The sequence below is a fragment of the Sceloporus occidentalis genome, unplaced genomic scaffold (genome assembly GCF_023333645.1).
Source record: "Sceloporus occidentalis isolate IW3139 unplaced genomic scaffold, rSceOcc1.0.p SCAF_3, whole genome shotgun sequence".
NCBI classification, from domain to species: Eukaryota; Metazoa; Chordata; class Lepidosauria; order Squamata; family Phrynosomatidae; genus Sceloporus; species Sceloporus occidentalis.
Genome location: NW_028316983.1, coordinates 203,037,054 through 203,058,071, shown reverse-complemented (window position 1 = coordinate 203,058,071; position 21,018 = coordinate 203,037,054). Strand labels below are relative to the sequence as shown.

Below are 21,018 nucleotides of genomic sequence, written 5' to 3'. Positions count from 1 at the left end.
AGCTTACTTGCTGTTCACCGCTATGATCTTTGGAATAGCGGTATATAAATAAAAACAAACAAACAAACTCCAGGGAAAGAAGACTTAGGCCTGTTACAGACTGCCAAAATAAAGCTGCTTCGGGTCTCTTTGGAGGTATGCTATTTAAATGATGCATGGGTCCTAAGAGTCCGGAGGTCGCACCAAAGCCACACTCCATTCCTAAGCACCGGAGTGCAGCTTTGGTGTAGCTTCCGGATTCTTAGGATGCATACATCATTTAAATAGCATACCTCCAAAGAGACTTGAAGCAGCTTTATTTTGGCAGTCTGTAACAGGCCAGACTTTCCTTTAAAATACACAATGACTTCTCTGCTTAGCTCAGGAAGCTCAGAACGTTTTCATGTTTCCAAAATGTTTATCTGCCTTCTTCCTCTCAGGAGCACCATTAATATTTCTACAGCATTTTCTGTAGCTTATTTTCATTTGCTTTTAAGGAATTTTATGGGTGATTTTTAAAAGGTAAAAGTGAATGAAATGCATGTGTTGAGTTCTAATTGTTTCCAAGTGTTCTATGCTTCTCTCCTTAGTTTATTAGGCTATTTTTTTAAAAAGCAAAGAGGACTGTAACACCCAATAGAAGGGATGTAGAGAAGAGACAGTGGCCTGTTACAGACAGCCAAAATAAAGCTGCTTCAAGTCACAGTGGAGGTATGTTGTTTCAATGATGCATGCGTCCTAAGAGTCCAGAAGTCGCACCAAAGCCACGCTCCAGCCCTAAGGACTGGAGCGTGGCTTTGGTGCGGCTTCTGTACTCTTAGGACACATGCATCATTGAAACACCATACTTCCACTGTGACTCGAAGCAGCTTTATTTTGGCTGTCTGTAACAGGCCAAAGTTTCAGGCTGCAGAAAAAGATTTTATTATTGCAATTATCCCAATGCATTTATTTAATGACCTTCTTCAGGGGCTGATAAAAGAAAGAAAACAGAGAATACATAAACAACAATACTGTATTTTCTGGTGTATAAGACTGCTTTTTAACCCAGGAAAATCTTCTCAAAAGTTGGGGGTCATCTTATACGCCGGGTGTCGTCTTATAGGGCTGGTGTTGAAACTTCTGAGCTGGATCGGAGAATCTGCGGTTGCCGCATATGGTGGGGAGAGCTCAAAAACAGCCATGGCCACATCCCCACCATATGCTGTGATCGTATGAAAGCAGCAAGGGTGGCGCTGTACAAGTACAAATAGATATTTTTTGTAATAGAGTAGGTCATTAGATGCATGCTACTTCTGCAACTTTAAGAAATGTTCTGATGGCAGATGTCTTGCAGTATGCATGTTCCATTTCAATTCAAGCCCCCCAAATGTTCATTATCAAAATATTTGTGCATTGGCTATTTTTCATTCAGCTGTATGTAAATCATTTTACTTAGGTTAGCTTACAAATAGCATTTTATATCAAGTGTTTTCCCTTGGTTGCAATTTAAGATCACATTATATGGATTTGTGTTCCATATTTTTCAATAACAATAGATCTATGTGTATGTGATAAGTAGTGGAGTGGACTCACTAGCTGTAGGTGAAATATATATAGTCAGCAAAGACACAGACACTTTCTGAACTCTAAAAGAATTAGGTTATCATCTATTCCTTTTTGTCCCAGGAAATCACCATAGCATAGACTAATAGAACTTGCATCCATAGCACAGATGGTTTGAACTTGCATCCATAGCATATACTGTTTGAGTATCCTACTTATACAGAATACTGAGCAGCTAAAACAATGTTGTTCCGTAATGTCTTTGAGGTTTGAAACTTTCCTGTTTAAATTCTTTTAAAATCATAATTAAGGATTGTTTTTAGATGTTTTAAAAAGTTTTAAAAATTATTTTAATGGTTTTAATTTTCTAAAGAAAGCTCTATCTGTACTATTTTAAATGCTTTTATTATTCTGGCTCACCTTAGAGGCCCTTGTGGGCTGGAAGGCAATAATAATAATAATAATAATAATAATAAATTTTATTTATATTTTCCCGCCTCTCCCAACAGATCGAGGCGAGATTACAGTCAGTATCACTTCAACAGTACATAGTAAATTCTAATACAATTATTTAAATAAAAATAAAATGTTATCTAAAACATACAATTACCATTCACAATTTAACATCCTGAGGTAGATTCCTATTTGAGAGTTGTTTCCTTTATAGAGAGTCAGGGGGGTATGCTTGTCGGGAGAGGTAAGTTTTCAATGCCTTCTTAAAGGTGTCCAAAGTAGGGATGAGTCGAATCTCTTCCAGGAGGTTATTCCAATGCGTGGGGACCATGGCCGTAAACGCTCTTTGGTGAGTGGTTGTTAATCCCACTTTAGGGTATTCAAGAAGGAGTTTTCCAGTTGTTCTGAAAATGATAATAACTAAATAACTAACTAAATAAGTCATAGTCTGGGCTTATCTGCTTTCAGAACTGCATGAGGAGGACATACAAAATAGCTTATCTGATTTTGCACTGACTGTAGTATCACATGTCTCTTTTACTGCTGTCATCAATGGCAGGCTGAAATACTACATGGCAGTTTATATCTTCTGGAATAGTTGGGGCACAATTCTTTTATGACTTCTCCCTCAGTGCTATCAGTTCAACAGTTTGTCAACAGAAGGTTAAAAGTTCTCAACTTTTCACATCTATTTGTGTTGTGATTTTCAGCATTCATGATCAGTCTGTTCATTTGACTCATCTTTGCTGTCTTCTCTAACCTAACACAGAACGTAGGATTGCTGATGAAGTAGAACCTGAAGATGAAATCGAGTCTTTGCTACATGAAGTTCTTGACTCACAACTTGGTATGAATTTGTCAATGAAGCTTTTTGAAACTTTGGAATGTTTCACTTTTTGAAGAATGAACAGTGATTTTGAGTCATAAAAGAAATTAGTAGCTCTTTGCGTATGTTACTGCACATTCTATTATAATTCCAGTTGGCCCTCTGTATCTATGAATTCTGCTTCTGTGGATTCAACCATTCACAGCTTGAAAATATTTTTAGAACAGTCTACACAGTTGATAATGGAGAAAGAACAACAGATTTTAGAATAAGTAAGGGCACAAGACAAGCTTGCCCCTTGTCGCCTCTTTTATTTATCCTTACTTTAGACATTCTAGCTATTTCAACTAGATATCATGGGAAAATAAGAGGAACTAGAATAAATATGAGCATAAATTAAGGACTGTTTGACTAACTAATAAAAATCCTAATCTGTATGAAAATAATTATAAAACAGTTTGGAAAAAGATATAAGAAAATCTGCAGAGGTGGATTAAGCTGAATTTATTTTTGTTAGGGAGAATTTCCCCAAGATTATGTTTTTGTTCCTAAATCTCACAGTTATTCTGAATGATAAAATCTTTACAAAATGGAACAGAGAATTGAAGAAATTCTGATGGAAAGGAAGAAAAGTGAGAATAAAATGGGATTCACTAAAGGTTTTTAAGGATAGAGGAGGTTGTGCATTATTGGATTTCAGATTATACTTTTGGGCATGCAGATTAAGGACTACGTGAAATTAAAGAATAGGAATTTGTTGAATTTGGAAGGACACAATATAAGATTCAGGTGGCACACTTTTATTTGGTATAATAATGTTTCAGTTAATAGAGAATTTCAAAATCACTGCATTAGGAGAGCCCAATTAAGAATATGAGTGCACATTAAGAAGAATAATTTTTTCTTTAAAATTCCCTTGTGTATCTCTTTTTTGGGGGGAGATGGGACTATGATAAAGACTGGTTAACATATAAAGACTTAATAGAAAAAGACAAGGAGGGGAGAATAGAAGATTGAAAGAAGAACTGGAAAGTTTCAATATTAAAATTCAGTGGTATAGCTATCTGCAAATCAGAATGAAATTCAAAGAGGATTTAGTAAAGGAAGGGTTTGAAGAGAACTGAACAGAGTTGGAAATTTTATTTAGGAGATCAAGACAAAAACAAGATATGTAAAATATATAAGTTATTATTATGAAGGGAGTGAGAAGAATAGACAGTTAAGAACTATGATAAGATCAACTCAAGACTTTGGCCATTCACTATCATTTGAGGACTGGGGAAATTCATGGAAAAGAACAAATAAATTTACAGCTTCGCAAGACCTAAAAGAGAATTATATTAAAAATTTTAATAGATAGTATTATACAAAATGAAAGTTAGACAAGATATATAAAACTGGGAATGATAAGTGCTGGCGATGTCATAAAGAAATTGGAACTCTATATTATATGTAGTGGTCTCGCCCTAAAATAAAATAAAAATTAAAAAATAATAAAATAAAATCTTTTTTTCTATACCGCTTTTCCTGGGAGATCAAAGTGGTTTACAAGTTCAGAAAAGATATACATCTCAACATACTATGATACAAAGTACAATCACAAATACACTTCCATAAAACATCATATAAAAACAGTTTAAAATCTCACAATCACAAGTTAAGCTTCTTGGGATATGCTTCAATTAGAGGATAACTTTCTCTATAAAGAGTCAGGAGGGTATGCTAAGCGGAAAAGATGGGTTTTCAATGCTGTCTTATAGGCATACAGAGAAGAACTGATAAAAACTTACTGGTTAAAAGTTCATATAATGATACAGAAAATATTTAAGATACAATTCCCAATACTATCAGAGCTCTATTTATTTAACATGACATCAATCCTAAAAAAAGAAGATGGAGTTAAACACTGGAGAGTAACACTGTACCTAGTGACTGCAGCGAGACTGACATTAACAAAAAAGTGGAAATCAGAGGACCAACCATCGATGCAAGAATGGTTATGTAAAATCAACGAGCTAAGAGAGATGGACAGATTAACTTTTATGTTGAACAATAAACCATGGCAGAAAGTTGATAAAGATTGGCTACCAATCATAGAGTATTGAAAGGAAATACGGTATATAGATAAAGATCTGTTTCAGAATTAGAGTCATGAATAGTGGCAGAGAGGAAACTTGGTTAAAGACAATTATATGTTAGGGAAAATCATATAAGCTAATATCTAGGAGGTCAGGATGTCTCTGGGAAGATAATCAACATGTGAAGAAAGACAAGGGAATCAAGGGAAGTATCTATTCATGGATTCTATTGAAAGTATAGGGGAATGAATATACTGTATATACTTAACTATAATTCAACCTTATGTATAAGATGATGGCAAGTTTTCAGGCCAAAATTATGGATTTTGCTATGACCTGTCGTTAAGTTGAGGGTAAAACTTGGGAGCATGTAACCAAGGATAAATAAAAGAAACACAGTGGCAAAGTATTTACAAAATCCTAGCAGACGTAGCAGGCTTGATGGATGAGAGAGTAGACAGCATCAGTGCTATCAGGACAGATTACACTCTTGTCTTTCACCAGGGGCTGGTTCCATTTTTTATAAGAGTTAAAGTACAGTACTTACATTGACATGTAGATAAGTCAACTCAGGTTTTTGCGGTCAGTGTTTTGACTAAAATTTCTAGACTTGTACATGAGTATATACAGTAATTATTGTTTAGAAAGTTAGACTGGAACATGTAAAAGAGAATTCAAGAACCATTTTTTATTTTATTTAGTTGTGAAAGATGATATGGGAATAAGATATGAAAAATGATGTAAGCTAGGTAAATGATACAGGCATTGGGGAGAATGCTGTATGGAGAAAAGAAGTACATAAGGAAGTCATATTGGTGAATCAACAATATAATTTTAAGTGTGATTCAGAGATTTAAAAAAAGTGTAAGACCAAATTTATTTTATATTTATGTGATTATCAATAAAAATATATATTAAAAAACAAAATAAAACAATGATTTTGCCATTTTATGTAAGGGGCACCATTGTAGTACCCCATTGCATATAGGGACTTGACATCCATGGATCTTGGTATCCATAGGGGGGAGGTCATAGAACCAAATCCCAGTGAATACCAAGAGCCCACTGTATTAAGAATAATTGCTCCTTTTTAAAGTGGAAGAATGATTGTAGAGGTTAAGAACACCCCTGTACTGTCACCCATTTCTGCAGTTATACTACCTTATGATATTATTATACTGGGCTCTTGGCATTCACTGGGATCTAGTATCCCCATAGATACCAAAATCTGTGGATGCTCAAGCCCTGTTATATACAGTGGCATAGTATTTATTATTATTATTATTATTATTATTATTATTATTATTATTATTACCTTTATTTATAAAGCGCTGTAAATTTACACAGCGCTGTACATACAATCTTTTTAATTGGACGGATCCCTGCCCTCAGGCTTACAATCTAAAAAGACACGACACAAAGGGAGTGGGGGTGGGGAGGGGGCATCTCTAGTAGGATAATACATATAAAATACATAGCAATACAGGAAATGATTCAATAAAATAGGGAAGAAAAGATCATCAAATAGTAAAATGATATACCTCATACAAAATGGCAAAATCAAGGTTTGCTTTTGGTAATTATTGTTTTTGTACTTGTTTGTGTGTGTGTGGGGGGGGGGATATTTTCAAGACATGAATGGTGGAATCCATGGATGCAGAATACTGAGGGCTGACTATACACGATAATGGTAACTTCTTCATTCAGTTCCATGAAACTTAAGCATTTTAAAATCCATTCATTCAGTGAAAGAACCAAGTTGAAATGTACAGGTTTTAAAAGTTTAGTCTGGCTGAATTGCACCCATGATCTCTCTTTGGAGTTTATCACAATGGGGCTAATTTTGCCAATAAAGAGAGATTAAAGCACATTTAAAGCATCCCACAAATAAAGCGAAAATGGCTAGTAATTGCGCGAATGATTATCACATGCAATTGCGCAAATAAAGTAATATTGGAAATGCATTGTCGCTCAAATCCCGAAATTAAAAAGATGCACATTAATGCTTCTTTGTGACCACTTTAATGGCACTTTTTGTGTGGTGTCGTGTGAAATTGTTTCGCGTAATTACGCAATTTTCTTGTGCTTCTATTTACGGGATAAACTCCCAATCACCTTCGTGTGATAAACTCCTTTCTTAGAAATAACTGTGTGATGCAAATGAAACTACTTTGCAGGATGTTCAATTTCTAACGTTTCTCATATTTTCCAATATTAGAAGAACAAACAAGTAATATGGATGAAGAAAATATATATGAAGAAACAAACATTCAGGAGGACATGGAGAGTAACAAAATACCTGAAGTTCCCACTTTAGAAGAGGTTTATGTTGAAGAATTGGAAGATAAAATTCCAGAAGTACTAGAAGCACATGAATCTATCCAGGAAGGTATCTGAAGTATTACAAGTGTTAAATATTTTGAGTACTACTAATAGTAATGTTAAAATTAAACATTACAATTCAAAGCTTAAATGTTTGTCTAAGGATTCTGTCCACGACAGGCCTCTATGTCTATAAAGTGATAGATTCTTTTGAAATTTGCCAGCATTTTCAGCTACCATGTGCATTAAAATCACACCTTTTCTCCCCCAGAACCTGCAAGTGACTATCAGCCAGAAGAGCCTGAAGCAGATGATGCTCATGGTGTGTCTCATTTTTATAATAGCTTGAGATTTTGTAAAATGATATATCATCAAATGATGAACTTGCATGTGTTAACTGACCCCCACATGCCTCCAGTTTGTATGGAACAGACTAAATGGTGAATTTCATATGAAGAAAAGATGAACTTAATGTATTGTTTAAGACAGGACTGGGGACCCTTTGCCTCTTCGGATATCATCAAACTACAATCATGACCCTTGGTCATCCTGGCTAGAGCTGAAGAGAGTTATTGACAATATTTGGAGGGCATATATGAAATATGATAGTTATGTGTTGTTGCCTTCCAGTCAGTTTCTGACTTATGGCTACCCTAAGGCAAACCTATCATGGGGTTTTCCTGGCAAGGTTTATTCAGAAGAGGTTTGCTATTGCCTTCACCTGAGGCTGAGAGCATGTAACTTGCCCAAGATCACCCAGTTGGTTTCATGGCCGAGCTGGGAATTGAACTCTATCACCAGATTTGTACTCCAACATTCAAACCACTACGCCACACTGGCTCTGAAAGTATGATTTACAGTGTTGCATTTCAACTAGTGGCCACTACTTAAAATAAATTGGATTGTACCAAATATTCCATTTCCATTTTCTATTTGAAATGCAAATTCTGTTCAGTTTAATTCATGGCTAAGGAAATACTGATGAGGCAGAGTTGACTTACCCAAACTATTCTAGTATGGAGCAGAATGATTTCATGCACTGGCTCTTCCTGTAACACCAACAATAATGCACCATGGAGATTGATATAACAGTTGAAGTGGTTGTGGTAAATTACCTTAAATGGAAATGAGCCTGCCTAAAGTCCAGTGGGGAACAAAAAGATAAAATATCATCTCTGCAATACATTTGTAGGTCACAATTTTGTGTGAATGTAAGTAGAATGGCCTCTTTGCAGTCTGTGTCCAGATAAATAGGTGTAAGTAGGCAGGGATACTTGCACATTTCAAGGGCTGAAAGAGAGAGAAAATTAAATGTTTTAAAAGATAAGAAGGAAGATTATGAAGAATCAAGAATGAATTCTAATTCAAACCTGTTTATGACCACTGATAAGAGCAAAACATTTTGTACTTGATTCATACTGATTCATGCCCATCATTCACAGAGCTGAGTATTCTCTCTTACAGTTGTATTTCCTTTCTTACAGCTTGCATTTCCTACCACTTTCTTTAATTGTATCAGCATGGATGGAATTTCTCATTTACCATTTAAAAAATAGGTTTCCAGAGATTTGGAAAATGGTGTTGGGAATAATAATAGAGCAGCAAGATTTCCATGCAGTATTCTTCCAGTATTGAAATGTTCCAAAGCATTCCACTGGATTTTAATTGCAGAAAGACAGATGGATTTTTCTTTTTGCACCAAAATCTCATGTGTCTTCCTGTGCAAATTGATACTCTCCCCCCCGAACAGGCTGCTCTAATAGAAAGGGAATATTCTACAAAAATAGTTTTCTTCTGTATTGGAGAGAAAATTACAGTAATTATTAAGCTTTGCATGTGTTATGGTAGTTGTAAACATAAAATTCCTCCCGCTCTGACATTGGTATTAATGACCTCTTGGGCTATAATGTGAAATTCTTGATTTGCAGTTACATATGAATATCATACACATATGGAAGAAGTCATGGATCAGCCAGAAAGTCCAGGTCTGTCTGATCATTATTTATGTAAAAGTAATGGTTGTGAACATAAAGTCAGTGTCTGTGTTTCTGTATGTTTAAAATAACTGGGAATGCAACAGTCCTGTTTTAAAAGTAAACAAAGAAGATTTATCAAGAAAGTTATATTTTTTCCCTCTGTAGGTTGTTCTAATGTTACTGCTCTTATAAATAATCACACACTATATATCAAGGCTTAGAAACTTCAAGTTGAACCACTGGGGTTGAATCAATTATCTAGGGGTCGCCACTCACCTGTGATACCATTTGTTGGTGGGGTCTCAGTTTTTTAATGGCTCCTTGTCATTCTGTCGGCTCAAAGTGCCTTTCCTAATGCGTAGTAATACTTAATACAGTGTGCTCGTGTTATACGTGGCTTTGAGAGTACGAGGCTCAAGCATAGGCGGAATTCACCTTACGTGGGGTGATCCGGAACTGTAACTAGCATTGAGAGCTTTATGATAAAATATTTGGTTAGCACCCTTGGAGTTTTGCCCCCACCCCTCAACAGCACTTCTCTAAAATTGAATTTGGTTCTCAGGCTGAAAGAGGTACCCTGCCTTTGATGTATACCATATATACTTGACTATAAGTTGTCCTCATGTATAAGTCGAGGGCAGGTTTGGGGGCCCAAATAATGGATTTTGATATGACCTATGGATAAGTCGAGGGTGAGATTTAGGATCATGTAACAAAGGATCTAAAGGATGCAAAGGGAAACAATGCCAAAGAATTTACAGAATTCCAGCAGGCATAACTTTGTTCACAGTAAAGGCTTGATTGATGTACAATCTGTACAGAACCATATTTGATAGTGGGTGTGTGGCTGGTTGGTGCCAAGCTGGGGGAAAATATCTTTTGGTTGATTATTGTTGTACATTCCTATTCAACAAAGAAAAGTATTTATATGAGAAACTCCCAAAAATTTTATATGTAAAAACGTGCTATGGAGAGGTAATTGGAGAAAGGTGTGTGTGTCCTGATTTCAAAGGTCACAGCTAAGTCATCTAAACGAAGGGCCCTTGTCAAGGTGAGAGTCACCCACCCAACCACTTTTCTCTGATGGCAGCACAATGGGTCTTTGTGTAAATGATGGCCACTATCCCACCAATTCTTCATTACAAGAGTCAAACACAGGACTCTCTTAAGTGTCTCCCGCACTGTAACCCTCTTTTGATGCCAGCATTCTGTGTTCCAAAATTTCAGGGAAGCTTTTAGTGTTATATGTTTGGGCATGTGTTCTAAATAGTTCAGATTGCTCAATGCTCTTTGTGATTGTGATAAAAGAAAAGCAATAATAATGTTTACACTTTGTAAACCTCTTAGTAGATAGGTAAGTAGTATAGAAATGTACTTGCTGTTGCTTTTTCTTACCTGCTTCTCCTTATGAATTGAGATGAGACAACAACAAATTAAACATATAACACAGTTAAAACAATATATTAAATTGTCAAAAGAGCATATGAAGTGATAATTTTTTTAAAATATAATTTTTTAAAAAAATAGATTGTTATGCCTTGCTTCTTAAAATGTCTGAATCTAAGGATGTGGTCCTGTGTACATTTACTGAGAGTAAACCCCAAAGCGTACAATGAGACATAAACTGTAAGTAAACATGAATAGGATTATGGTGTAAACATTGTGGTTACACTACAACTCTGTGCATACTTATTACAGTGCACTTTCATAAACTATACTTATAAAACATTATGATTGCACCACAATACTAAGCTTGTTCATTATATCACACTTGAACACTTTGTGGTTTCTCAGTAATATGCAGCATAGATTAGGAACAGTTCTTGCTCTGTTATATTTCTTGTTGTGAATTTTTGTTATCATTATATCGTTGTAGTTTGCAATGTTTATTTTCTGTTTTGTTTTGTGTCCTGATGATATTTAGGATCACTTTGCATCTGGAATTGTTGTTAATATATAGTGATTCACTGTAGTAACACGTTTTTAATACTTTCAGCATGACTCTTGATTAGACACCTGTTTGAGATGATGAAAGACAATAATTTGTAATGTCTTAATAGTAAAAAAACAGGCATATAGGCAGTATTGATAACTAGCTTATCTCTGAAATGGCATATGAATTCCTGTTAGGAAAAAACATATATAAAATGAAGCACTAAAAGAATAATGTATTTGAGACCATAGTAGTATAGTATATACTACTTGCAGCTTTTCTTGGTAGGAATACTTTTTGTTAGGTTAATAAAGTACATTGAGTTTAATTGGACATATAAAAGATTAGAAGTGTTGTCTCCTTCTCAAGATAGCTGGCTTACCTGACAATGCTTCCCAGAACAGTGAGTAGTAGTGTTTACTATAATATGACACTGAGAGCTCCCTAGGACTGACAAATTGAAATTATTTTTGTGATGGCTTGTAACAGGCAGCATAATTGCTATAATATGAAGCAAGTGGAAGGTGTGTGATTAGTCTTTGTAAGTGGTTGCTGCATATGACTTTTAAAAATCTGTTAAGAATAGGTTTTAATTAGAGCTAATGAGAAGAGGAAATGGCTTTTTAGAGTCAGATGGCCTAAGCATGTGTCTTGTTTAAGTGGTGATGAGCAAAGACTGTTCTTTATTACTAAGTTCTCTGTTGCACTGGAATAATTTTAGAAATTACTGCTTTAGTATGCTGAGAAAGAAATGGGTTTGAATCTATCAACATCCCAACTACATCTGTGATAAACTAGATAACTTAAATTTAGCTCCATGTAGTTTAAAATTGTCTACATATCAATATATGCATAATTAAGTTGTATTTTCAAATTTTCTGTATACTGGCATTTCTGTATTTTCTGAATAATGTGTGCATTATATCACTTGCTTTCTCTTGAGGAGCTCAAAATAGCATAAAATGACACCAGTCAGAAATATTCTTACAACATTCTTGTGAAAGAGGCTTGGTTAAAAGATGGTGATGGGCATTAGGCTCTGGTAAACACTGAGGTGGAATATGGAGCTAAACCCATATCTTTTCAGTTCAGCACTCTGTTCGCTACTTCCCTCTGATAGGCATTAATGTCTAAAACATGCATGTTGCCTTAGCTCTTCTTATATAAGGAATGTAACTGAAGTATTCTTAAATGATAATTGTACAATTGTGTCTGTCTTATGGAATTGCATAGTTTGCAGTAGTTTTGGATATCAAGTAGTGTTGGATACCCAGTATTCCAGGGATAGTAAGAAAACTGAATTCTCAGATTGGAAAGACATATATATATATATATATAATCTGCATGCAATGTACTGTGTGACTGCTGTGGCTTGTTAGCCCTATACTGAAGGGATCTACTGAATTCTGTGCAAGAGGGAAGGAATCATATTGGTGTACACTATGCTCCTGTGACATGTCTGTCCCATTGATACTGGATACCAACAGTCAGTTACACAGTAGATCACAGATTTGGAAATGTACAAACTGCATGTCTTGGACCTCAACATCATGAGCTTATTTGAAATGCAAATGTGACATCCGGTGCACAGAGAAAAAAACTAGTGTATTTATGATCCCCTCCTCCCTCCCTTGCAATAAGTTAATTGCCTGCATCAGGATTCTGACATAATAGTGTAGTGATTTTTTCTCTCTCTTTCTCATAGATGAAACAGAACTAACTCTAGAAGATACTCTGGAGCATAACACAGGTATTGTGCAGAAGTCTTACTATAGTTTATAATAATAATATGATTTATTTATATTTTGCCTTTTCCTTGCAGAATCAAGACGGATTACAAAACAAAGGCATCAAAAATACAAAATACACCTTCCATCAAAAACATCACAGCAATATTATAACAATAAAGTAATTATACAAAAAATAAAAAATAAAGAATACAGAGTACAAAATACATAGCACAATACATAGCATAATAATTTAAATGGCAATCCCTGGCACTTCCTGACAGCAGAACAACTATCAATATCAAATGACATATGTTAAAATAACATGACATGGCATAATAATCAAACATAACATAATAAGATATATAACAAACCCCAACTCTCCCCCGACAACAAAATAACAAACAAGTACAAATTACATTTATATCTTTATAGCTTCCCTTATACAGAATTTTACATAATCTAAACATTCATAGTACATGGTCTACAAATACTGCAACCCTAGGCCTGAGATTCCCCACGCTTTATCAAGCCTAAGTGGACCTATTTCATTCTAATCTAGCGGTATGGGCTACTTACTGAACTTTCCATCTACGCGTCTTGGTTTATCTACTTAGTAGTTAACAAGTGATAATATATGGCTTATAGGGAAGAGTAGATAACAGTAATTTCTTAGGTACCTTAACATTCTGCTTTTTTTTTTTTTGTTGCCTAATTTTTTTCCAGAAGATACAGAGCATCATGACTATGTGGATGAACGTGGTATGTTTTTTTTAAATGCAACACTACATTATGACAATGATTAGTAATACGTAATATTTGAAAATAATGTTTGAAATACAGTATCTTTCCTTGACCTCTTCAGATGCATACAGAATTGTTCATAAGTGCTTTCCTATGATAATTCCGATGTTAGCTGGCTGAAGACATTTTGTTGCATAAGTTAAAAAGGAAGAATATCTTTTTCACTTCGGGTCTGTTTATAAAAGTTAACTGGACTGATATTTAAATTTTACTTCAACACTAGTGATGGAATAGCATTTTGCAACTCACTTGTGTAGTCTTCCTATATATGGTATACCACTGCAGAGTTGGTTACTTTTTTTAATGTTGTGGGCCAACTATAATAGCCATAAGACAACAATCAATCAGTAATTTATTATACTCATGGACTGTCATAAAATTTAAGGCAACTGCTTTACATGGCATGGTTGTATACTAGAATAATAGAATCATAGAATTGTAGAGTTGGAAGAGACTGCAAGGGTCATCCAGTCCAACCCCTGCCATTCAGGAACACACAATTAAAGCCATCCAGCCTCTGTTTAAAAACCTCTAAGGAAGGAGATTCCACTACACTCCAAGGGAGTTTGTTACACTGTCAAACTAACAATAATTCTGCTTTAAGCACGTATTTTTACTTGCTTTTAACCAAAAATGATTTTGTTGATTCCCTTTATTGTTCATATCCCATGTGTCTCCTCAGTTTTAAAATTCAAAATTATGCATTTTTTTTAGAATTAGAAAATGAAGACTTTATTGAGATTCAGGATACAGGTAAATTGATTGTGATCTACTATGAAATATACTGCACGAATTGTTTACATTCCTGTTCCTTTGTCCTTTGTTGTGGGAGGAACACAACAACCTTAATGATCATTTTCAAAAACAGATTTTATTTTATTTTAATAATCAGCACTACTAGGGTGGGCTGTTGAAGTGCCATTGCTACAAGTTTCCAAAAAAGCCAAGTCGCCTTTTTTGATTAGGGAAAGAGCAGTCTGCTGAAAGCCAGAACCCATCCAAACAGCATTGGCACTATAAGTGGCCCCAAGGCCTACCCTACTTTAAAAATTTAGCTGCATATATACATATTACATATAAATGTGTTAACAGAACCCTGATAACTAGTCATGGGTGTTGGGGTGTTTGTTTGTTTTCATGAGGAAAATCTGATTTCTGTGAGACAATCCATTCCAGCCTTTTTTTCCCATGCCATGAGTTCCAGTTATATCTTTATGTGAAACTGGACAGTTAACACATTCAACTCTGTCCACACAGCGTTGTCCAGTTGGACAATGTAGGCCAAAACCCCAGGACAAGGATAGGCCAGATCCTGCCAGACCAGACACGGATCAGATGGTTCTGGCCTGATCACAGAGTCAAATGCCCTTAATGTGGGTCAGTTTGACACCTGGTTTGCCACTGAGTTTCCTGGAAACTGCATGGCAAGCCCCCGGATGTATAGACATCTCATGCATGCTTACTCCTTCATCACTTGGCTGTACCCATGTGTCTGTGTGCCCCATTTTCATATTAGATGTGGTGATGGGAGGGGGGCTGCTCGTTAGCGGAGATGCAGGGGGAAGGTAAGGAGCGCACAGTTGTAGTGGGTCCCTAAGCCAGCTTGGGGAACTGACCTGAGTTAGCACCCAGGCCAGGAAAGCACAGGCTGAGGTCATGCGTTTCTGGTCCATCTGCCCAGTGCCTCAGTCTGTTTCCATTAATTTGTATAGGCATGGGATCTAAATTCCTTCTTTTCTTCATCTGTTTTTTTTTTAAACTAAATTATAATGTTCTCTTTTCAGATGGTGAACCTTTCACTGAACATCATTATGAAAATAAACAAGGTGAAAATACAGTATTTGTTTTAGCTAGAAGAAAGAAGTATGCTTATTACTGGATTACTTACTAGTAGATTGAATGTGGATGTTCTGTTCAGTTGCAATTGCAGTATTGGCTTCTCAGGTCCACTGGAAATGTGCAAAACATTGTACAGAGAGCACTGTCATGTAGGAAATAGTGTGAAATCTTATGTGTATATTATAAATGTGATATTTTTGCTGCATGTTATGTACTATATACACATCCTAGGAAACTGGAAGAATCGTGATAATTCTTATGGGTATACAAAGTGAATCAATACATGTGTACAAGTATTACATGTAATGATCTACATCCACTTACCTATGGCTACCCCCTCAGAGGTAGTTTTGCATGGCCTTCCTCTGAAACATAGCCCCCAGGACCTGATATTCTTTGGTAGTCTCCCATCCAAATGTACTAACCTGGGCTGATTCTTTTTAGCCTTCAATACTTTTTACACAGCAGTATCGCTATGTATGCATGGTCCTCAGCTGCATTTTTTGAATAGATGGAAATTATAAAATACTTTTCACCTTAGGGTTCTTCTTATGATGTGCCCCCAACTGCATCTTAAAATACATTCTTCTAAATAACTTATTTCTGTAAGTTTTCTTTTGATTTTGTTAGCTTTGTTTTTCTAAAACCTAAGAGATTTGTTTTTCATTGAACAAATATGTGAATGTCAGTTTTTAAAAAGCTGTTCATTCCTATTTATTGAAAATTGCTAATATGCATTCAAATAGTGTAGAAAATGTCCCATATTCAAATTTTCATTTTTTATTCATTGGCACACAGAGAGAATTAGTCATCTTTTATTTTTGAGGCGCTAGAACTGACACTAACAGAGAAATATTGACAAAGTAGTTCCAGTACAATCATCTTACTTACTGACATATGCATGGTATGAGGCAGGGCTAGACAAAGACGTTTTAGTGCCAAAGGTTCAAAATCCAAATGTTACCTAGTTACTTTCCACAAACTGATAGTGAAATTATCATCCATTCATATCAGTATTACATGTGATTGCAATTTGGAATATATAGAGTGAACAAGTTACTTGTGCCCTTTTAATACAGGTTGAATTTCCCTTGTCTGGAAATCTGAAATCCTAAATGCTCCTAAATCCAAAAGTTGTTTGAGCCCTGACATGATGATTTGAACCTTTTATTCTGGAATATTTTGAATTTTGTATGAGTAGCAAATGAATGAACAGGGCTTAATAATTCACGGAATTTGCCTTACATCTGGGTGTGTGTGTGTCTGGAACAGATTCCCTTGTAAGGCAAGGGTGCACTGTACTTTGTTTTGGTCTTTGGGTTCTGTTTTGTCTCCCATGCTGTTTAATAAATGCAAGAAACTGCTGGGAGAGGTTGTCTAAATATAGTACCGAATAATGGCAACTCTGTTAACAGGGAAGTGTTATAAAAGCCCATACACCACTGAAGTCAAATCAGTAATTTCTTTTAATATTCTTCCTCAGACCACTGTTAGAGTAGCATCATGGTGGTGGGGGATGTGAACAGGGAACTTTTTCACACTGTCTCATGTCTTCTTATGTTCTCTGTGCCAAGTGAGATTGACAGCATTGATATTGCCTCCCTCAGAACTCTTGAGAGAAACTGCCGTTGAAATGTTCTTCCTGGGATTTCCAGGATCTCTTTCTTTAATTCAGTTGCTGCTCTAAGCAAAGCATATGATCTAATTTTTTGCAATAACTTTTTTCTCTTCAATAGACAAACCTTCAGCTTCAGATTCTTTTACTGAATATATTGAATCAGGTATTTGTGCATAAATTCTCTGAGATAGGAAATATGATACAAGTGAAATTGTCAATAAATGTAAAACTTTAATTGAGGCAATTTTTCATTGAACACTTTTTGTCAATTTATAATATGAGCAACGTTAGAATAAAGTGAATACTTAAGTGATGTACTCCAAAGAGGTTTAACTGTGTAAATTTATATATGGAAAAGTATTTTCTAGCACTTTTGAGACTAATTGAGAGAAAGGTTATTGTGTAAGATTGTGTATGATTTTTTTGTAGCTGATTATGTGTGCCTTTTTCATGTGTTCATGAAATATTTTCTTAGTCTAGCTGTATCCTTTTGCAAGCTCTAAAGGTATCTAGATAATACAGATTTGTTTTCTTGTTACTTGGATAATTGGAGGATGTGCATGGTGGATTTTTAGATAAGATATCCTTAATATAGTACATGCCAACAAAATACCAAAATATGTATCTTAATGTTGATAAATTTTAAGTTGCCTTAAAACTTTTTAAACACATTTATGTATCTATGTATGATTTATGTATCTAGGAAAAAATGAATGGGGAGTTCAGATCTTTGCAAGTTGTAGGGAACTAGAAAAATTAATGAAAGACCTGAGTATTGGTACAAAGCTTTTTTCTGTATTTTTGAGTTCCAGAAACTATCCAGAACTGTAGGGAATCATTTGCATTACTCCAGAGTTATTCTTTGCAAATCTTTTAATAAATAGTTACTTTTCACTTGCTGAATTCTTCACTTTATAGTCTTATCATTTACAGTCCTGTTCTGTAGCATAGATGTGGACAACCTAAGGGCAGCATTTCATGCTTACACATTATAAAATTACTGCTTAATTGAGAATTTCAGCTTTTCAAAATGCAAACTGTTCATCATGGTTTCAGAAATGTGGTGTGTGATGTTATATTGTCTGTCTTGTTAACTTAAAATTATTGGGAATATTAATAATTTTAAAAAATGTATATGCCATTGTAGAATAATATATTTGTACAACTTGTTCACAGTAGATGATAGTGAACCTACAGAAGACCGTGCAGCTGCTCAGCCTCATGAAACAGGTTTGTAAACCAGTTTTCTACATAAACTACTAGTGTTATGTACTAGTTTGCTAAACTACTGTAGCTTTATATATTAATATTCATTCTTGGGTGCAATCAAAATTGCTTATCAAGTTGAGCAATCTTTATGGTTCTTTAATCATTTATATAACAATATGGCATTAGTAAACATGCTTTATAAGTACCTTTTCCAGAAACTGAAGTGCACATAGTGGTTCATGTGAAATTCTAGTATCATTGGCTTTCAGCTCTCATGTGTGCTTATTAGCATTGATAAAGAAGGTGGAAATTGTAGTACAAGAAATTTGGAGGGTCATAGGTTCCCCTCCCCTTTCTTCGGGCTTACCCATTGCTATGGTCAGTAGTCTAGCAGAATGGTTAGGGTGTTTACAGGCTGGCAGGTTACCCACATCTATGAAGCAAATGTTCCTTCCAAGGAAGATGTTGGTTATGAAATAAATGCACAATCAGACATGATCTGTCAGGTTTAATCATATAATCACAGTTAAGCCTCACTGCTAGTATGTCTTTCTCCTCTGTGTCAAAGGGTAATCATTTTATACTGTGTCAGTTCTGGTTGTGAATTCAAATCTTAGTAAGCATGCCAAGAAAATGTTGTTGAAATGTCTATGAAATTGCCTAATAATAAATGGCTGTAAATCTTTGAATTACAGAAGTTCCTGTTCAAGTAGAAGAATATTCAAATGATGAGTCTGTTGGTAAGCAAATTTTCAGATACTTTATTTGTTTTTCTTTAAAGTATTTCAGTCAAAAATGCATTAAATTTGACCTAAATCTAGAGAGAAAAAATAGAAGCTTCAATTATTTGGCAAAATCTTAAATGCTCAGTGCTGTCCCTGTAGGCACACATAACTGTAGGTTTTAGGAAGTCTTCCTTTGAGAAAAAAAACTGAAAAATATCAAAGCAAATTTCTATAATATCTCTCTCATGTTAAAAGTATGTTCAAGCAAACAGAGTTTTGTTTCTCTTTTCCTTTTTTGATTTGAATTAGGACAGAAAATAGACTGGGATGTGACATGTGTTTTAATACTATGTCAACTGATTTCTCACTCTAAGTCAGTTGCTCCCAAACTTTGGCCCTCCAACTCTTTTTGGATTTAAGCTGCCAAAATTCCTGTTATATAGTAAAGTGCTTCTGCAGTTTGGTGTGGAAATGAAAAATAAAACACAGGAAGATCACTTATGCAAGAAAAAAGTTTAATGATGGCTGATCATTGAAAAACATGCATGGCAGAAAGCATAACTGTGATGCTGGGTTTACAGGGTTTTTTTTTCAGTTCTTCTGAAGGCTTTAGTTAAAATGACTGGTCCAGTGAACTTTTTTCCTGTGCACCTGAGAAATCTCTTCTTTTTTTTTTCCTGTCTCTTGTCAGTTATCATAAAGGATAAAATGTGCACATTCTGTAACTGAATCCACTTGATGGACTGTAAATTCAGGACAGATTAAGCATATGTTTAACACATAATTCAGAGGTTGTTGTTCTTGTTGTTGTTGCTGTGTGCCTTAAAGTTGTTTCCAGCTTAGGGTAACCTTAAAGCAAGCCTATCACAGGGTTTTCTTGGGAAGATTTGTTTTGGGGAGAGTTGGCTTTGCCTCCCTCTGAGGCTGAGAGAGTGTAATTTGCCTAAGGTCACCCAATGGGTTTCAGTGGTTTCTGTGGCTGAGATTCAAATCCTGGTCTCCAGAGTTGTTTACAGAGTTGAAGTACAGTGCTCAAACCATTCCATCATACTGGGTCACTTTCAGAGATTATATGATGTTACAAGATGTGATGGGAACAAGCTTAGAGGTGAAACAGATGGCCCCAATCCAGCCGTCACCTCAAATAGGAGCAGAAAAAGTCATTGAGCAAGGAACCTTACATATGGAATTGAGGGTCCTATAACACATTGCTTGAAGTCTTTTCTTCAAGTTCCTTTTAACCACAGGCTTATATTTCAGCACTTCTCTTTGGAGCATCTGAAAGGCACTGGAGTAAAGTGCAATTCCTTATGTTATTATATTATTCTAGCTTTGAAGAAAGTAAATTCAAAAATGGGAAGAAGAACTTAGTTGTGACTTTGTATGAGCAGAACTCTTAAAAAAATTAGCCTCTGTAGGCTGTTTGCTTAGAAAACACAGGCCAGAATCCTGTATGGCTATTCAGTCAAGGTAAATTTCAATGCACTTGACTAAATTACAATGACACTAAGAAACTTAGGGCCTGAACAGACAGCCCAAATGAAGCTGCTTCGGGTCAAAGAGTTCTATTTAAATGATGCATGTGTCCTAAGAGGTCAGAAGCCGCACCAAAGCCACGCTACAGTTCTAAGGGCTGGAGCGCAGCTTTGACAAACCTTCTGCCCTCTTAAGATGTTTGTGTCATTTAAACAGCATACCTCTAAAGTGATCCAAATCAGCTTTATTTTGGCCTGTCTGTTCAGGGCTCAGTTACTGAATTGCAGCAATGTGTATCAGGACACCAGCAAGAGTACCCAATGCACATTAGGACCATAGTGCATCAGTCCCAATTTGCCTAGAGCCCTTTGCTGGCTCTTTTATGTTGTTAGGTAACAGCAGCCTTCTATTTTACATACAATGTCCCAACCGGATTCCAGCTATCATATTTTAAAAAAAGTTTAATAGACATAGTTGAGATCATATAAATCCCTCTCTTCGGGGTTTA

The 21,018-nt window shown here is 35.5% G+C and overlaps 1 protein-coding gene across 1 annotated transcript in view; it reads left to right on the top strand.

Annotated features, from left to right (window-relative positions):
* LOC149317363 (aspartyl/asparaginyl beta-hydroxylase-like) overlaps positions 1 to 21,018 on the top strand; it is a 169,012-nt gene that overhangs the window by 64,581 nt on the left and 83,413 nt on the right. The window contains exons 7-17 of the mRNA XM_089517369.1: positions 2,747 to 2,824; positions 7,094 to 7,270; positions 7,475 to 7,525; positions 9,132 to 9,188; positions 12,818 to 12,862; positions 13,566 to 13,601; positions 14,358 to 14,396; positions 15,428 to 15,469; positions 17,219 to 17,263; positions 18,277 to 18,330; positions 19,005 to 19,049. Of these exons, the coding sequence (XP_089373495.1) occupies positions 2,747 to 2,824; positions 7,094 to 7,270; positions 7,475 to 7,525; positions 9,132 to 9,188; positions 12,818 to 12,862; positions 13,566 to 13,601; positions 14,358 to 14,396; positions 15,428 to 15,469; positions 17,219 to 17,263; positions 18,277 to 18,330; positions 19,005 to 19,049 (669 nt within the window). The remainder of the gene's footprint in view (positions 1 to 2,746; positions 2,825 to 7,093; positions 7,271 to 7,474; positions 7,526 to 9,131; positions 9,189 to 12,817; positions 12,863 to 13,565; positions 13,602 to 14,357; positions 14,397 to 15,427; positions 15,470 to 17,218; positions 17,264 to 18,276; positions 18,331 to 19,004; positions 19,050 to 21,018) is intronic.